Source organism: Saccostrea echinata, unplaced genomic scaffold, assembly GCF_033153115.1.
Source record: "Saccostrea echinata isolate AGI-Se365-2 ecotype Australia unplaced genomic scaffold, CSIRO_AGI_Sech_v1 ptg000054l, whole genome shotgun sequence".
NCBI lineage: Eukaryota > Metazoa > Mollusca > Bivalvia > Ostreida > Ostreidae > Saccostrea > Saccostrea echinata.
The window spans coordinates 20,559,202-20,576,854 of record NW_026889803.1 but is presented as its reverse complement, the minus strand read 5'-3'; the positions used below and the strand labels follow the sequence as shown (position 1 = coordinate 20,576,854).

Here is a 17,653-nt window from a genome sequence, read left to right as displayed (position 1 = left end):
TAGAGGTAAAGTCTGGTGAGAGAACTTTTATCCAACATCTCTCCCTAACATAAATTTCTGAGTGAAAACAAAAAGTCATAAAACATGATTATTTATTAGCAAATTATGCCAAACAAATTACATATTGTTTACATTGACTAGACTCCATTTAAACAGAAGTTGCTTCTCAACACTGCAGCAGTACGCCTCCTTACTTTCAAACATGACATCATGTTTACATTTATAAGGAAGGCATGGTACTCCAGAAAAAAAACACTTTATACTGTAATTACCGTTTCATCTTATAAACATACATGTACATAACTGATCTTTTAAAAATCATAATTGATTCATAACTAAACATTGTTTGAAGTGAACTAGGTAGTGTCTTAACAATTAATAAAAAATTCGTGTTTTTAATTTTTTAAAAAATACGTAGAATCGTGCTCCTTTTAACATATTTTTGTAATTAAAATATCTTGTATTAAGGTCCTAAATGCCATAGTGGGAACATTAATTACATATTTATTGTTTTAAAATTCTTACCAAGTAATTCCTATCATCTAACATATATGTATAAACATAAAAAGAAAATTTCAATGAGATCAAAGTACTTTGCGTATATATACATGTATGATGCAAAATATAAGTACATAAACCACAATACTGCACCATTATTAATGTTTCAAGAAAAAAAATAAAGATAGTATTTCTTCATATACATCTTTGACAGACATCTTTGCACATTGCAGTTTAACCATTTAATTTTTGCTAGCTACTAGTATACAGTGCCTATATTTAATCTACACAGCAACTTCGAGTACACAAGACAAATTTAAAATTCACATTGAATAATTCATATAATTCAACATTTATAACATACACTTTAGTTAATTTAAAAAAAAAAAACCTGATGTAACCAAAAAAAAAAAAAAAATACAACCAATGGTGATTGATACCAAAATCTCACAAAGAAAATTAAACATTTAAGTTGGATACAGTAGATTTTAGAAAAAACTACTTTGTAGTTTTGGTCGTACAACTCACCAACACATCTACAGGAGTACATTTAATCATGATTGTATGAGCTATTAAAGCCAATTTATTAAGGAGATTAATACTGATCAACTTGGTGCTATAATCTGTACAAAACATGTTTGGATTTATAGCAAACTGACCATCTGCAGAAGATGCAACATATACGTTCAAACCTGGATTTCAACAGGTCAGCATTTAAAAGTCAGTTGAAATACTTCTATAGATATTGAAAGTAGAAGTACTTGTTTTAAATAATACTCATAAATAATATGAAGATAATACTGAATATACATGTTTTGAGATTTACAAACATAAATCATACGCTGGGACTAAATTACAAAGTGATCGCTACTGGAAGCCTCCTATAAACAAAATGTTAAATTAGTATGGGCACCATTATTAGCCATTTGTCAAATCAGTGTTATCAAACTGAACTCGAGTCTTGATAAAAGAAATAGTCCTACATCAGGTGCAATTCTAAAATTCTCTCCCTTCACATTACTAAAGTAAATGATAAATTGTTTTCCTTGATATCAACTGACTTAATTTTTTTTTTTTTTAACCTGCACACACAGAATATTGAATCAAACCAAATCTGCTTAGAAAATATCCCTTATTTTGACACAAATATAAACACTGCATTTTGGAAAGCATGAATTGTACAGTCCATTGAACTTCACAATTTTTTTTCTTTGTAACTGTTAACATAACCTCCATTCCTTCAGCACTCTTAATTATTCTATTTTTTATAAATTTCAAGACAATCACCTTAAAAATTAAACAGACTACAATTTTTCCCACTATTTAAGTACAGTATATCATGAGCTGTTGGAATACATCCAAGATAAATAATAAGGAACTCTGACATTATCAACCTATGTTATACATAAAATATTATCAGAGTGTTTAAAGATACAGTTCAACTTCAGTATCTCAAATACTACTATCTTGCATACCATGGATATGTGGGATAAAGTTGGAAGACCCAACTACTTTTTAACCTCAAAATCTCAATTTCTCAGATAAAGTAACTCGTCGCTTTTCCCAAACCCATCAAGTTCAAGATGACAAGGTTTTACTGTATCTTATAACAGAGTTTGCTATCTTGAGCTGGATTGAAAACAAATGTACTATATAATTTAACATTAATGCTACATATTAAATGAAAAATAAACAACATAAATAGCAAAAGCTTTTCCCCTCAAAAAGTGTTTTTACATGCATTTCATCATAAAAGCACAACATGCAACCTTTCTGTGGCACATAATTAAAACTGGATGGAATTAATTAGCTTAATTGTTAGGATATATACACACATAAAGTACTGTAGAGTATCAACTGTATCAGACACCTATGAACATTAAACCAACATTTCCCCCCTCCTCCTTTCCCCTCCAAAAAAAAAAAAAACCCACAAAATATTTTTTTCTAAACACCAATATCTTAGAATTATTAGCGTTTAGCTTCATACTATACATTAAATGGAAGACAACATAAAATCACGGGGTAAAATAATTCACACGTTCATGCAACTCTGAAGATAACTACAGTAGCTAAATCCTAAAGCAAGGCTCATGCAGTAATTGAGTAGAAAATAAGCATGAATTTTATGAAACAGGAATAAACTTAACAAAAAGAAATTTCAGCTGGTTTTCAATCTCAACAAATATTTGAGACAGTTAGAAAAAAAATTACAACTTAACAATTAAATCCAGTAACAAAATTGGTCCCAGTAAAATAAGAAGAAACAATATTATGCAAGTACAAATCTCAAAAATGATCACGGTAGAAAGGTAAAATCTGGAATGAGTACAGAGAAAAATAGGGAATAAATGAAAGTAAATTAGGAGTCTGGGTGTTTAGTAACTTCAAAATATCCACAAATTTTAACAATAAAGCAGCACATAGAATGGATATTACAACAGTTTTAATACAATCAACACTCTTTTGTTTAAGAAGTCTTGTGTGGATTCCTAAATATATGTTGAAGTCCTCATTCTTCGTGTGTTTTGGTGTTATGCTTCCATCCTATGCATATTCTGGTATTATGACCCAATCCTACGTGTGATCAGAAGTTTTTGCGTCATGTTCAAAGTGTTTGTAGATTGAGGTGACGTAAGCCATAACAGCCTGCCAGTCTGGACGCTCCATGGCAACCATGTCTCCTATGTTCTGTAAAAATGTAAACATGATAGAAAACCTACACAAGAACAATGTATTACCAGTAATACCACTAATTTCCACTGCAGAGGATACCAATAACCTTGAAATGTTACATAATTATCAAAGTTTCTGACACAATATTAAATTGTTCTAAATCATACAGTGTTATTCCTTTTTTCATTCTGCAAAATAGAATTTTCCCTATTACAGTGTTCTTATAATATCATGATGCAGAGCTGTATCATGTATATTAGTATCATGATATAGTGAATATCATCTGCAATAAGCCTCATAAAAACTTTTACAACATACCAGTATAGATGAGGAGATACCAACTTCCTCAGCAGCCTCAAAGGCAAGGGTAAAATTCCTTCTCTAAAAAGTAAATAAACAAATAAGTTACTCGAATGGTCATGTTTTAAGAATTTCAGTTCTCCAGCAGAAATGATTTTTGTCATGCATATGCATATGAAGAGATTGACTATGGCTGGAAAAATGTCTACGTAAATTCTTCTTTATTCAACTCTTTATAGAGAATTTTTTCTTAGAATAGAAGTAATTGATAACTAAAGAAATGTACGATTGATGCAGTGATCGGAATAAGGAGAAGGCTAAGTGCGACAATGGCACGTTCCAAGTCGGTGTGAATGTGACGCTTCTAAAATTAATGCGCCACATAGAGATATATGTTTACAAAATGTCAAAAAATTTATATACATGTACATGTACCTTGTCCTCAGTGTTCAACTCTGCAAACGGAATTTTGTTTGGCAGGTAGCTGTGGAGAAGAGCACAGAACGCCAGGCCATCATTCCAACTGCTACTGAAGTTGGTTATGTCAACATTCTATCAGAAAACCAAAGAGAAGAAAAATAAATCATTTATCATACAGAAAACATATAAGCAACTCCAACTTTATTGAACCTTTGCTTTAATTTATTTATTGTGAGAGCATATTTCTGAAAAAAAAAAATCCTCTGTAACTTCTTGAACTCCTGAACTTACACTGTATTTGACTGTCTTCTGCTGGCACCACTTAAGCAAAGCATTGCGTTTAGATCCACCCATCTGTTTTGCTAAAACAGCCAAAGGATCCTTTGTACCTGAATCCTTTCTCTCAGGTTCCATACTGGGAAAAAGGAAATTAGAAAATGTTTACTAAGATTCAATTACATTTTTTTCCCTAACCAAACAAAGGTATTTATGGAAATAACAAAGAAATAAGGATATATTTGTTTTTTCATTTTGCTAAGTTGTTACAATTTCAAATGATATGAAAAACTCCTCATATGCAAGTCCTAGATCAAAATTTATCCTATTCCCCTCTGTAAAGAATTTGAAGAGAAAAAATATAGAAACATTCTACCTCTTGAAAGAATTTGATCATTTTAATACTGTGCAAAACTACCGGTAGCTAAATGTTAATATGTGGAGAAAAAAAATTATTTTCCAAATTACTGACTCACCAGCAAAATTTACTCAAATGGAGAAAAAAAATTAAATTCTATATTATATCAGTATGGAAAGATGATCATGTTAATTTTACCGTTTACCACCTACCTTACACCACTGCTTCTCCTTTGTGAATTCCTGGACAATATTGAGGTCAGAGAAGGAGAGGAATCATTCTTAACTACAGGGGGTGCAGACTTTGGTGAGGAATCAATTGGAGATCGAGGTGGGTCAAAACTCAGAGACCCCACTGAATGTCTGAGTGGTGAGGGTTTCTCCACCTGTTTCCTGAGCACTGACCGCAGAGCCACCTCAGGGGATGCTGTGGAAGAAAAAACGGATGGATTTTCAGAGATGGGGGAGCTTGGGGATTTCACAATATTATGAAGACAGGGAATTCCTTGCACAGTTTCATCCATGGAACAGTCAGAATTTCTCCTGGAATTGCATGTACTGGAATGAATTGAGGAGCAACCACTTTTAACTTGTTCCTCAATGGAGCGTATTAAGGATTTCACAGACTGGCTTTGTGTCTTAGGGTCAGTGCGTTTGTCTCTCAAATTAGCTAACTCCCTTCCTACAGAATTCAACATCTTGCCTTTGAGTTCTGCAGATGACAATATGGATTTTGGAGTTCCATCTGTGCTTCTGTGGAGTTTAAGCCTGTCAACTTCTTCCAGTAACTTTTTATTTTCTTCCATCAGCACTCGACACTTTTCTCTGTACGTAGAATTTTCCTGTTGAACCTTTTCCATGTCTTCCTGTGTTTCTGCCCTAAAGTTATTTGCCACTAGAACTGCCACCTGCAAACATTGAACAAGTTAAGACATATGCATCAATCACAGTCAACTCATTAATGAGGGGCAACCGCTAGTAAAATTTTAAGCAAATCAAAAGATAAAAGATTACCAAGCTTTCTTAACTAACGGTATGCATTGTTTGTTCCTAATTATCACATGCAAAATCTCCTCACCTGTAGATCTTTCTGGAACTGAGTCCACTCCTCGGACTCTTCTGTGTGACGACTCTTCAGCTCCATTATCTCAACCTCCAGGGTTGCCTTCTCCTGCTGCAGTGAATGATTCTTCTCCTTAGCTTCGCTCAACTGAGACAGGAACTCATTCTTCTCTTCCAGGTGCTTATTGCAGTCATGCTTGAGCTGCTCTATGTGTTCACGTATATTGCTGAGCTCTGATGAGCTGTCTGTTTTGCCTTTCTCTAGTTTTTCCAACTGGTACTTCAAATCCTGTATTTCAGTCTTGGCATTGTTCTTGCACACTTTCAGTTCCTCTTCCTTGGCGTTGAACGTTTCCTTCACTCTACCAAGCTCACACTGAGCATGCTGGAGACTTTCCTTCATGTCTGCCAACTTACTTTCCAATTTGTCTTTCTCTTGCCTTGTGTTGTGAAGAAGTTCCTCCAATTCAGAATGACTGTCGGCTGCTTTGCAATACTGCTCTAATTCCTGAACTTTTGATTTCTCATTTTCTAACAAAGTCTTTAAATGGTCCATTTCAATCTTTTCATTATCAATGGTTTTCTTCTGATCAGAAATAGTTTTCTCACAAATCTCTTTCTCCGACTTAAGTGAGTTTAATTTGTCTTCCAGTAATTGCAATTTGTCTTTATTCGTATCACACTGCTCACCCAATTCCCTACACTCATTTTCCCTAGCATTCAGTATGTTCACAAGTTCTGTCTGCTTGCACAAAAATTCCTCTCGTTCATCCTGAGCACCTTTTAACAGTTCCAGCAATTGTTGCTCCCTTTCTGATCGCTCTGGAAAATTCCCACTGATTAGAAGAGATTTCAGCTGTTCAATCTGAACTCGACAGTGTTCCAATTTTTCGGTTTGAGTACACAGAGATTCCAAAAGCACATACTTTTGGTCAAGAAGTTTTTCATTTTCTGCATTCAGTTCATTGACACTTTGCTGAAGATCACCCAGCTCTTGTAGGGTTGCCTGCAGTTCCTCATTTGTACTGTAATGGGTCTCTTCCATCTGTAGGATGCGCTCTGTTAGACATGCCACGGAAATCTCGCTGAGAGCATCACTACTTTTGTTGCTTCCCTTTTCCCATTGGCTGTTTTCCAGTGAGAATTCCTGATCCGCCAAGGACAGAATGGGTTCTGAGGCTGCTGTGGAGGCCGGTCTGTCAGTTCCCTCCCCCTTACAACTTATGGACCGCCCCCCTCGGGCTTCATCTGTGTCCAGACTATCACAGCTCTTACTTTTTGGAAAACTACTTTCACTTGATTCCATGTTTTTCTTGGCATTCTTTTCTTGTAAAATGGACAATTTTTCAGTGTCTGTGATTTGTTCTACTGGGTAACCTAATTCTTGCAACTGTTCCCTTAGAAGTATATTCTCTTTCCTTAGGAATTCAAGTTCATCTTTGATATCATGTGTTGGTATTTGTTCCTTTAGACGTTTTGTTTCGTACCTGTATTTCTCTATTTCAGCTTTTCTATTTTCCGCAACTTGTATCAATTCTGAAATACGTGATTCTTTTTCTTTCTTGTCTTTCTCAAAGTTAGCCAGTAATTCAGCATTGTAAGCCATGACATCTGCTGGAGCAGACGTTCTTTTTCTAGAGGATTTATCTTTACTCACATTGTGAGAACTATGTGCACGTTTCATGGCTGAACTTTTCGCACTTGTGCTCCTTGGCGTCATTGCACCTGTCTTGTCCAACTGTTGTGTGCTAGAAGCTTTCCGAATTGTTGTCATCCCCCCAGATTTCACTGGTTTTGGTTTCAGAAAAACATTATCTTTTCCTTTTGTTGCCAAGTTTTCCTTATTACTTGAGCCTCCCTTAATTATTCCTAAACTAGACTTTGGTCGATGTGGAGGATCAGCTAGAGTTGCCAGTTTCTTCTTCTGATGACTAGACAGATTTTCATGGCTTTTACTAAGGTAAGTCTTTCCAAGAGGTGAAGCCGCAGGTTTGGGCACAAGCGTTCCTTTCTGATGAGAACTCAGACTGGAGTTTTCTGACTTTGACTCCTTCATGTGGAAGGCGGTCACTGCCTTGATCGGTGTGGATGTCCGTTCTTGTCTCTTCATCTTCTCATGGTAGAAAATGTATCCTTGAGCCTCATCCACCGAGTTTCCTACAGACACAAAATGTTGACAGTTATAAATCACAACACTGTCGTACTCCATCATATTTAATCCTTGGAAATTACCATAAACACTGAGAAAAACCTCAACAATCTTGAATATATACAAGTACCAGCACGAGAGAGATTATCACCACTTACGAAAATGCTTCACAAATTCAGAAAACGTAAGTCCATCACAATGAAAATTATTACTCAGAAATTCAGCATGCGCTTCACATAATATCCCTTGTTCTACCGAGTACATTTAACACCGAGAGTCAGTGTGGGTTGCAATGTATAATATCTTCTAACATGAACAAAGTGCTTGTTATAATATAGTACATATATAAACTGTGTGACTCAGCTCGACACCACAAAACCTTGTATATCCGTATGCTAGCTAAGAACCTGATAAACAAGCAAACAGAAACAAACTTCTGCAGTACTACAATAAATCAGTCATGTGAGATGTGTATTCAACTATTTAGACATTTATAAAAACTTCCCTAAAATGATAATGTTGGCAAATATGAGAGTCCTATTAAATGCACTTCAGGATTATTTATGACATTTTTCTGAAAATCAGTTTTATGATATATGTATATCAATACCTGATATCATATACATTATATATAATAAATGTGTATGTTATTAGTGCTGTTTAAATCTCCAAGACCCTCTTTTCATTTGAAACAAAGGTAATAAAAAAAATTTATTTTCACCTGAATTTATCCTTAAAAATTGTAAGAAAATTATAATTTTATATTTTACTACCTTGTTGACACAGTCTATTATAAAGTTTACTCTAACTGATCTTTACCCTTTTAAACATTTGTTCTGAATTTCCTTTTATTCTCAATCCAAGCCCTTTTTTCCTGTGTCATAGTCCACACAAAGTTAAATAGGAAGTATTTCAATAAAAAAAAGCTTTCATATAACCCTTCATTACCTTTTCCACCTTGTGATTAGATACATACAAGTTGAAAAAGCTTGCCATATTAATATCATATTGTATTATATTTCAGCATCATTTTAGAATATTTACCCGTTTTCTTGCATGTCAATCAGAATTTAACAAACTTATGTCATAAAACCTGATCCGCTACACAGATGGAGTTTCCCACTTCAAGATTAGACTGACAATTTATTTGGCCTTATTATATTTACCCAGCCATGGTATCAAAATCCTGCAATGTCATTTCACTAGAAATCAGCTGTTATAAATTACTGTACCTGTCATAACATTTTTAACTCAGGTAAACAGCTATTTTATCAACCATTCAGAACTATGGAAATGTTTTTATTACATAGGTATTCCGGCATCTAGGATAAGGGTTTATCAATGATCCTTTGAAATGACCAGACATGAACCTGAACAAGATAAATATCCAAGTTTCTGTGCCTTAGAAGATATACTGAACTGATGAAATCTTGCATAATATATATCTTCCTGTTTTTTGACAAACAATTTTCAGGAGTGAACAAATAATTTAAAGATCACGCTACAAAAAACGTACAATGTAAATATTGTCAAAAAGAATTATCTAAAAAAACATTGTGCAATAAATCACTTACAACTTCCATGGATTGCTATCTGAAATTCTTGTAAAATCCTTCACCCATTTTCCCAGAATTTTTGACCCCATCAGATTTTTTTTTTCACTTTGCTACAATCTACAGACACTGACAAATACACTAATACTACTCCAAACATTTTAAGGAAAAACTACTCAATTTCTATAGTAAAAAACTACTTTTTTCGTTTTCCATAACCCAAAAAATTTCTAGAACAAGGTGAACATGCATCTTTCTAACAAATTAAAAATGATAAACATTTGTTCTACCGCAAATAAGGAAAACTGGAGTATTTCTGCAAAAACGGACAGGGGCCCTTGACCATAAAGATTTCAGAAATGTTTCATGTTAGAATTCATTTAGTACTGTCTCAGCTTGAGGATATACAAGTAGAATGTCCATTCATCACTTCATTTTGACAATAAGGACTACATCTAAACTCCCACATTAAGAGGGTTGTTATCACGATTATATGTAGATTTAGAGCCACAGTAGGCTGTAATTAAGACTTCCTTCACAAATATCTTTACACAGTGAATCTAATCTCCATCTCTGTGAGATCATGTACTTTTGTGCTACTGGTACACTATTTTGATGTGTGTAACACATATCTGCTTACAGATGCATCTTAAGAGAGAGAGAGAGAGAGAGAGAGAGAGAGAGAGGGTGGATTTAAAAAAGATTTTAAAAAACTTAGTCCGTTAAAAAGTCTTAATAAAACCCTTCTTCAATATGTAAATATTGTAAATCTTTTATCAAAGCATTGAAAGAATTAAGCATTTTTACACGGTCATCAAGTCCTTCAAAGTTAAAATTCTTTATGCAAACTTTGAATCACATTCAGCCTTGTTACAAAGAAATGTACTTAAGTTTGAAGTTCGAGTGAGACGCCTTCAGATGTAATGAGTATGTAATCATTACATTTCTAATATACATGTCACACAGGAAATGTCTGACCACCTGAATCACAGGTCACTTAAAACTCTGGACATGTAACTGATGATGAAAGACCCGTCAGAAATACACAAATGACCCTCATAACCTCATTTGGAAGGTCAAAATTACATACATGTCTCTCCATCGCTGTCAATTAAAGTTTGATCAGTCCTTTCATCGATCTCCCTTGAATACACATATAGGGTCTGAGCACAGTATAAATTAATGATGGTTATGCTTGAAATACTTCCTATTGCATGCCAGTCCTCACTGAATTTTACATACAACTCAATATATTTACCTTACTTTTATTTAGAAGATTAAATACTTAATAGGAATTTCTACTCAACATTACAGTTCTCAATAACGTACTCCTTTCATCCATTGTACTGTACTTATTCAAATTACACTAACCTGAACCATCTCTACTGAGAATTTAGAATTAAATCTGCATTAAAATTCACTGACTGTCTAGCAAACAGCTATAATGTTACAAAATCATTGCTGTCCTTTTTTTTTAAATTTCACAATGCTAGCTTATTTTCCTAATTTTAGATTGATTTTCCTCCCAACATCCATTTTAATCACTATACACTATCACAGAAATGACCAAAAAAAAAGAAGAGCCAAGAGGTTTAAACAAGATCAAAATCCTTCATTTAAATTGATTGATTAATAGGTTATATTTCATCATCGTGAAAAACATATTACCCAAAAGCCACAGAAAATACTTGATACAAGAAAGGAGACCAATTTAATCACCTGCTTCCAATTTCATTAACTCACCTAACTTTAATGAAAATCAATCCCTGTGTGCAAAAAGCAAACACGAAATTGAGGGATATGACAAAAGAAGTCTCATGCACAGAATGAATTGTCAAAGGAATGACGTAACATCAAATCGCTTCCAAGTCAGCCTTTCTGATCAATTATTAACTTGCAACCTAGGAACCCCCCAGGACATATTACTCCTAGATTAGATAACATGTCTACATGTAAGTAGTCACCACAATGTGAATTCATACATGACAGCAATATACAAGGGTGCCAATTTCCTTGCTTGTAGATTTCAATCTCAGTTTTCAATCAGCTGGACATCTGCAAAAAAGGAATACACACTTATTATTCATGAAGTTTATCTTTTTATTCACAATGAAATAAGCAATTTTTAATAAATTGAAATTTCTGACAAAAAATCACTGTCTATCATACTATAATTTTCCCTGTTGCTATTAAAGTGTCCTTAAAAGTTTAGATTAATTATAAGCTACTCATTTTGAGGTATTTTATGTCCTAGACAAAGCAGCAGATGTACACCTGTTTCATGCCTTGCTTCAACAGGAAAACCCATGCATGGCATTAATGACTTACAAGCCTTTAATTTGTTAGATGTCTATCAGGAAAATTGCATCATTTCCAATTCAATCAAGTATAGACAAGAGAATTAGAAAAAAAAAGTCTATTTGGACTGATCTCAACATACTTATCTAAATCTGGAGATCTACTGTCCATGATACTAAAATAATATATTTGTGGAAATAAATATGTGAAAATCTTAATCACAAATTGAATAGCTTTGTCTTTTCATGAATTTCACAGTCATAAATTTGCAAGCAATTGCAATGTACACAATATATCAATTTGCAAGTATAGCACTGATGTCTTTTCCAATATAGAAATTCAAATATTTCCTCTTGTTTCTTTTTTTATCTGAACTTTTACTGGCTATTGTGGAGGTATTCTATCAGAAAAGTAAAACAACTCTATGCTCATGCCCATTAATATTGATTCAAATATGACTTTATAAATGTTGGGGGGGGGGGGGGGCATCATTTTACCTCTGCCATTCTATATATTATATTCATTTGAATCATACAGCACTTAATTCTTAAATTGTTCTACTGTCAGTTTATAATATGATGGAAATACACAAGGTACTCCAGACATTGGGTCATGGCAAGTATTACAAAAGCATTTCAATCTATTGTAACTATTATGTAAGCTTAAATTTTTCATCAGTATCAAAGCATTTGAAAACTTATTCACATACAGGTGCATGAATATCTATGCTTACAAAGTGTTCTTCACAAACCCTTTTCCTTTTTTTCTATCAGACACTGATTTGTATGTGTGTGTGTGTGATTGAATGCTATTGACCAATTAGTGCATTACAAAGCTTGTGTTCAGTCAAGAATAGGAGTAAAATATACGGTTAATTATCGGATACCATTCTTAAAGCGGGGGAAAGCATAGAATACAAGAAATAATATCCAAAGTGAGCGACAAAAAAAGCTTCTGCATAAATCGAAGGTTTTTAACAACGCTTGAATTTGTAGCTCTCTGCTATATCTGTATGAATTTTCTCAAGCAGAGAGCTACATTTCAGACCCTGTGAGTTGCATTATGTTTTTTTTTAATTATGATCCACCAACTGAGGTTACCAGGTGCATCTTAAAACTCAAGCGATTATAAATTTCATGTACCGAAAGGTAATCCAGCTCAAAATGTCCATAAATTATAAATCAAATTGCCAGTATTTATTTTTAGCTTTTACGATGAAATGACTTCTTCAAAATCGAAAATGTACAACATGCAACACTGGTCATGACACTGACAGTTGATACCACTTTCGAAACATGCACCGCCGAGTTTAGATGACAAATCACTTGTGTGCAGCCTTTTTCTCAACATTTATTTTTTGAAATGCAATGAAAACAATAAAACAATCAGATCTTACCATGCAAACAAATAGAAAAACACATAACATCGGCTCTTTGCCTATTTCCGAATTTTGGTCGACCAATTTTAAAAGCACTTCCGCTCCAATGCTCAAAATGCGATGCGCACTAGACTTTACAAAACTTAAGAATCCTTTTTCCAAAACGAAATCTTAAGTATTTTAGGGGATATATGATATTTTGGCGGAATCGAATGTATTCTGAGTCATATTTAAAAAAAAAATAAGTAAACAGCTCTAGTACCATTACTTTCACCGATAATTAATGATTTTTTTCTTAAAGTTTTTTTTTGGGGGGGGGGGGCTCAGCAACATTGCGCACAATGTTGGTACACATTGACGTTACTTCAAAATAACGTTATCAAAGCCATAACGTTGTTACGACGTTTTAAACGTTATAATTGCATATTTTAGTTGTTTAATGTGAATTTTCTTTATCTATTTACTTTCTAGAATCATAGGAGGTCGCTAAACTGTAAAAAAATTAAATGACCTTATACTGAATTGAACTTTCTTGTTTTTTTTTCAGCCCCAGTAGTTAAACTCTCTTTATAAATCGGGGGGGGGGGATGGTATTGACATGCAAAAAAGGAGGGATGGGGACGTTTCGCTATTAAAAACCCTACCAAATTGACCCAAAAAAAATAGCTTATCACCAAATTCAGAAATCCTATTACTTGGGGGGGGGGGGGGGGGAGGGTGTCTCATTCTTACGAAAGCCTATTAGGATCAAACTAGGGTATAAAAAAAATTTAAAAGGCGTTATAACGCGAAAAAAGGCGTAATAATGCCTTTTGAAAAGGCTTTATAACGCGGAAAAAGGCGTAATAACGCAAATAAAGGCGTAATTACGCCTTTCCAAAAGGCGTTATAACGCGAAAAAATCGTAATAACACGTCTTACGCCTTTCCAAAAGGCGTAATTACGCCTTTCCAAAAGGCGTTATTACGCCTTTTAAAAAGGCGTTATTACGCCTTTTAAAAAGGCGTTATTACGCCTTTCCAAAAGGCGTTATTACGCCTTTCCAAAAGGCGTTAATACGCCTTTTTAAAAGGCGTGATTACGCCTTTCTAAAAGGCATTAATACGCCTTTCCGAAAGGCGTTATTATGCCTTTTGAAGAGCCATTATTATGTCTTTGACAAGCCGGTGCTTTTGAAGTGGGGGGGGGGGGGGGCAGCCTCCCATAAAATTGACAAGTAAACAAAAAAAAAAAAAAAAAAAAAAAAAAGAACCCCCCCCCCCCCGAAAAAAATAAACTGTCTAAACTTGAGGGGAATATTTTTCTAACTTTTCGGTAAAACTTTTTTAAATGCAATGACTTGCCCGAGTTTAACCATACTGCAACAAAATGTTAAGGGACCGAGCAATCAATAAATGATTTTTTATATTTAAACTATAGCAAGACTATTCTCAAAAAAAGTGGGGTCCCCTCCCTACTCGCATTCGTACTACCAGCCTGTTTGAAAAGGAGTTATATCCAAAAATGGAAAGGCGTTATTTTAAAATAATAAATATATGAAAGATTGAACCAAAGCCATCTTTATTTATGCAATATTTAGATTATAGTTTTAATATTATAAATTATATTATAAATTATAGTATTTTCTATATTCCTGCACATCTCGCAGACAGCTGTTTGCATGCGTATTAAGAGAAGTCAACACTCTACTTTTGAAAATCCAGGATATAGGCAGAGCCAGCTTTGGGCTTTGCTAGCCATGTATTAAAAATTCATGTAAAATTTGAAATATTTTTCTCAACTCTTGGAAAAAAACAGGCAAACTATTTGCATAGGTATAATGAGCAATTAGCCTTCAACCAAATTTCTGAAGTCCATGCACCTTGGTAGAGGTGTCTGGCATCAGAGAAGGACTAAGTTGGTTTAACACTGAAAATATTTTACATATTTAGAAATCTTTTTTCCTGGAAATCTAATTATAATCAGCCCCCAGAGTGGGCTAAGTAAGTCATATATTGAAAAATAAGAGGCGTAACGACGCCTTTGGAAAGGCGTAATAACGCCTTTTGGAAGGGCGTAATAACACCTTTTAAAAAGGCGTAACTACGCCTTTTTTCGCGTTATAACGCCTTTTGGAAAGGCGTAATTAGCCTTTATTTGCGTTATTACGCCTTTTTCCGCGTTATCCCGCCTTTTTCAAAAGGCGTTATAACGCCTTTTAAATTTTTTTTTTTTACCGTAGTTTGGTACTAATAGGCTTTCGTACATTCTCATTTTTTAGAAAAAAAAAATGAGATTCTGAACAATAACGTCTTATGTTTAGATATTGCTGTAACAGAATAAAAAGGGGGTATCGGCCTTTGAATGAAAATTTTCAGAAAATTTATAACAAAAGATTATTCTAAAATAATTGGAGAAGGACCTCCTACCCTATTTGGTACTCTGGACCTGCAGAAAATTGGAAAAAAAGAGCTCGGCGATAATAATTTGACGCTCCCGACGTCATTCGTATATATGTATTGTGTAAAATGACGTTTTTCGTACCTGTAACAAAATGGCTACATTCATATTGATGCTTGCATTTATTTCATGTAGATGATTACCGTAAAAATTATGTTATTATCTAATACGGTATGAAATGTTCTTTCAAGATACAGTAATGATTGGTATATATATATATATATGACATTAATTTATGTATATTTGATATGTACATGTAACTGAGACATATTAAGTAATAGTACAGCGACTCGTATGTGCATAGCAAAAATGGCTACACCTAACAAAGCCTTACTAATATTTACGTATTAGCAGTAATATGACATGTATCAACATAACTAATTTTAGAAACATATGTACTTAAGGATTATTCATCAAAATTTATCTTTGTTTGGCATTTATGTCTAGTACACATCGCCATGTGGACTAATGTCAACTTTAGGAAACGACTTTTTTTCTGTTGGACATTTTACTTACGCATTGTAGATTCAGCCCGAACTCGTGAAATTGAGAAAATGATATTAAAAATTCAACAGTATCACAAAGAATGCATACATATTACTGTATTTCCTAAATTTCATTTAATTTAGAGGATTGGAAGTGGGTCTTTTTATATATTGTAGTTGCGCGAACAATAATTTATGTAACGTTGGACACGGGAATTTCGCCGAAATAAGCAATAATGAATAACGCCATACCACAACTAAACTATTTTTAGATTATTAAAAAGATAATTTTTAGAATAATTTATTACCTTGGATAAAATAATTAATTTCATTTTTAATTTCTAGTAACTTTAACATCTCGAAAACGCCAGTTTCTTTACGACATCTAAAGAGCCAGATATTATAGTACCAACACCGTGCGCAACGTCTGTACGAAATTTTCGTATGCATTAAAAAAATCGCGTTATGACTGAGCATAGGTTATTACATTTGTATTCATTCTGATATTAAAAACTTGCATTATGATCGACATAACTTATATCCAAATAATGCTGACAACAAACAACATATATATTTTTGCTTGTACATGTAAGTACAGAGTGAAATTGGATAAAAATTACCATGCGCGGATCTAGAGGGGGGTCGGGGAGGGGGAGTCATAAAAAATGACTTTACCCCCCCCACCCCCACCCCCGGCGAAATGGTTATTTTTTTCACGTTTGTTAATTGACTTTAGGTGGTTTTTTTTTGCTTTGTTTTTTTTTTGCTGTTTTTTTTTTTCGTTTTATTTTGTTTTTCTTTTTTGGATTGGAATTTTTTTTTGACTGGGTTGGACCCCCTCCGGAAAAAATTTCTGGATCCGCGCCTGATTACTGAATATTTTATTCACAATTATACGTTAACTCCAATCCAATTTTTTCCTGTACTTGCAAGCAAATTTATGACAAACTTAGGGTAGTGTGGTTCATAAATAAAATGTTAAATCCATGACTTTTTCTCCGAAGTAACAGACTCCAGGAAAGCGCTTTTAATCTGGTCAAATATACCATTGATAATACTTGAATCGATTTCAAATATGCCATAAAACTATTTTTTCAGTTTTTTTGTGTTCTACATCTACGGGTAGATCACTGCATGCATGTATAACTGTATTTGAATTATTATATATACAGTCCTATGTGTGTGGTGTAAATAGAGGATATTCAATGTTTTGCAGATGAATATTGAATTTATTTCACTCGTGAGACAGGATTTTTTGATATTTTCACTCGTGCTTCGCACTCGTGAAAATATCAAAAACTCCTGTCCCACTCGTGAAATAAATTCAATATTCATCTACAAAATATTGAATTTTCTGTTTATTACATTTTTTTTTATTTTTCCCTTTGCCTCTGTCTTTTCTTGACACAGTGTCATAGGCTTAACATCATAGTTGAGTGGTTGAGATGTCATAGCTTACCAGTTGTGAGATTGAAAACATTACATAGCATAGATTTTAGCAACATATTTGGGAAAAAATTTGCAGTTTTAGCTCTATTAAGATGGTTAGTTGCTATATCTTATGACAGGCCAGAAATTATGTTTTACTTACTTTGATATCCTTTCACACTGTGAGAGAATATCATTTTGGTATCCTTTCACACTGTGAGAGAATATCACTTTTATTCAATAAATAAATCACAGTATTTCACTGTTGAAAATGTAATAAAAAAACATACAGTGCAGTCACTGTCTCCCTTTATATCGTTCTTATTATAAGTTT

The 17,653-nt window shown here is 33.7% G+C and overlaps 1 protein-coding gene across 3 annotated transcripts; it reads right to left on the bottom strand.

Moving 5' to 3' along the window:
* Nucleotides 1-78: 78 nt before the first annotated feature.
* LOC133171884 (cytospin-A-like) lies at nucleotides 79-11,354 on the bottom strand. 3 transcript variants are annotated; one of them, XM_061306674.1, is made up of 7 exons: nucleotides 11,274-11,354; nucleotides 5,606-7,746; nucleotides 4,741-5,435; nucleotides 4,186-4,309; nucleotides 3,910-4,026; nucleotides 3,493-3,555; nucleotides 79-3,189 (listed from the first exon to the last, which is right to left on the bottom strand). In XM_061306674.1, exons 2-7 carry the CDS (start codon nucleotides 7,697-7,699, stop codon nucleotides 3,076-3,078), a joined length of 3,207 nt encoding a protein of 1,068 aa, XP_061162658.1. In that variant the 5' UTR covers nucleotides 7,700-7,746; nucleotides 11,274-11,354; the 3' UTR covers nucleotides 79-3,075. The 3 variants fall into 3 exon arrangements, with proteins under 3 accessions (XP_061162658.1, XP_061162660.1, XP_061162657.1); XM_061306676.1 differs by lacking the exon at nucleotides 11,274-11,354 and adding an exon at nucleotides 9,313-9,330; XM_061306673.1 differs by lacking the exon at nucleotides 11,274-11,354 and adding an exon at nucleotides 7,897-8,094.
* Between the last annotated feature and the right edge of the window lie 6,299 nt (nucleotides 11,355-17,653).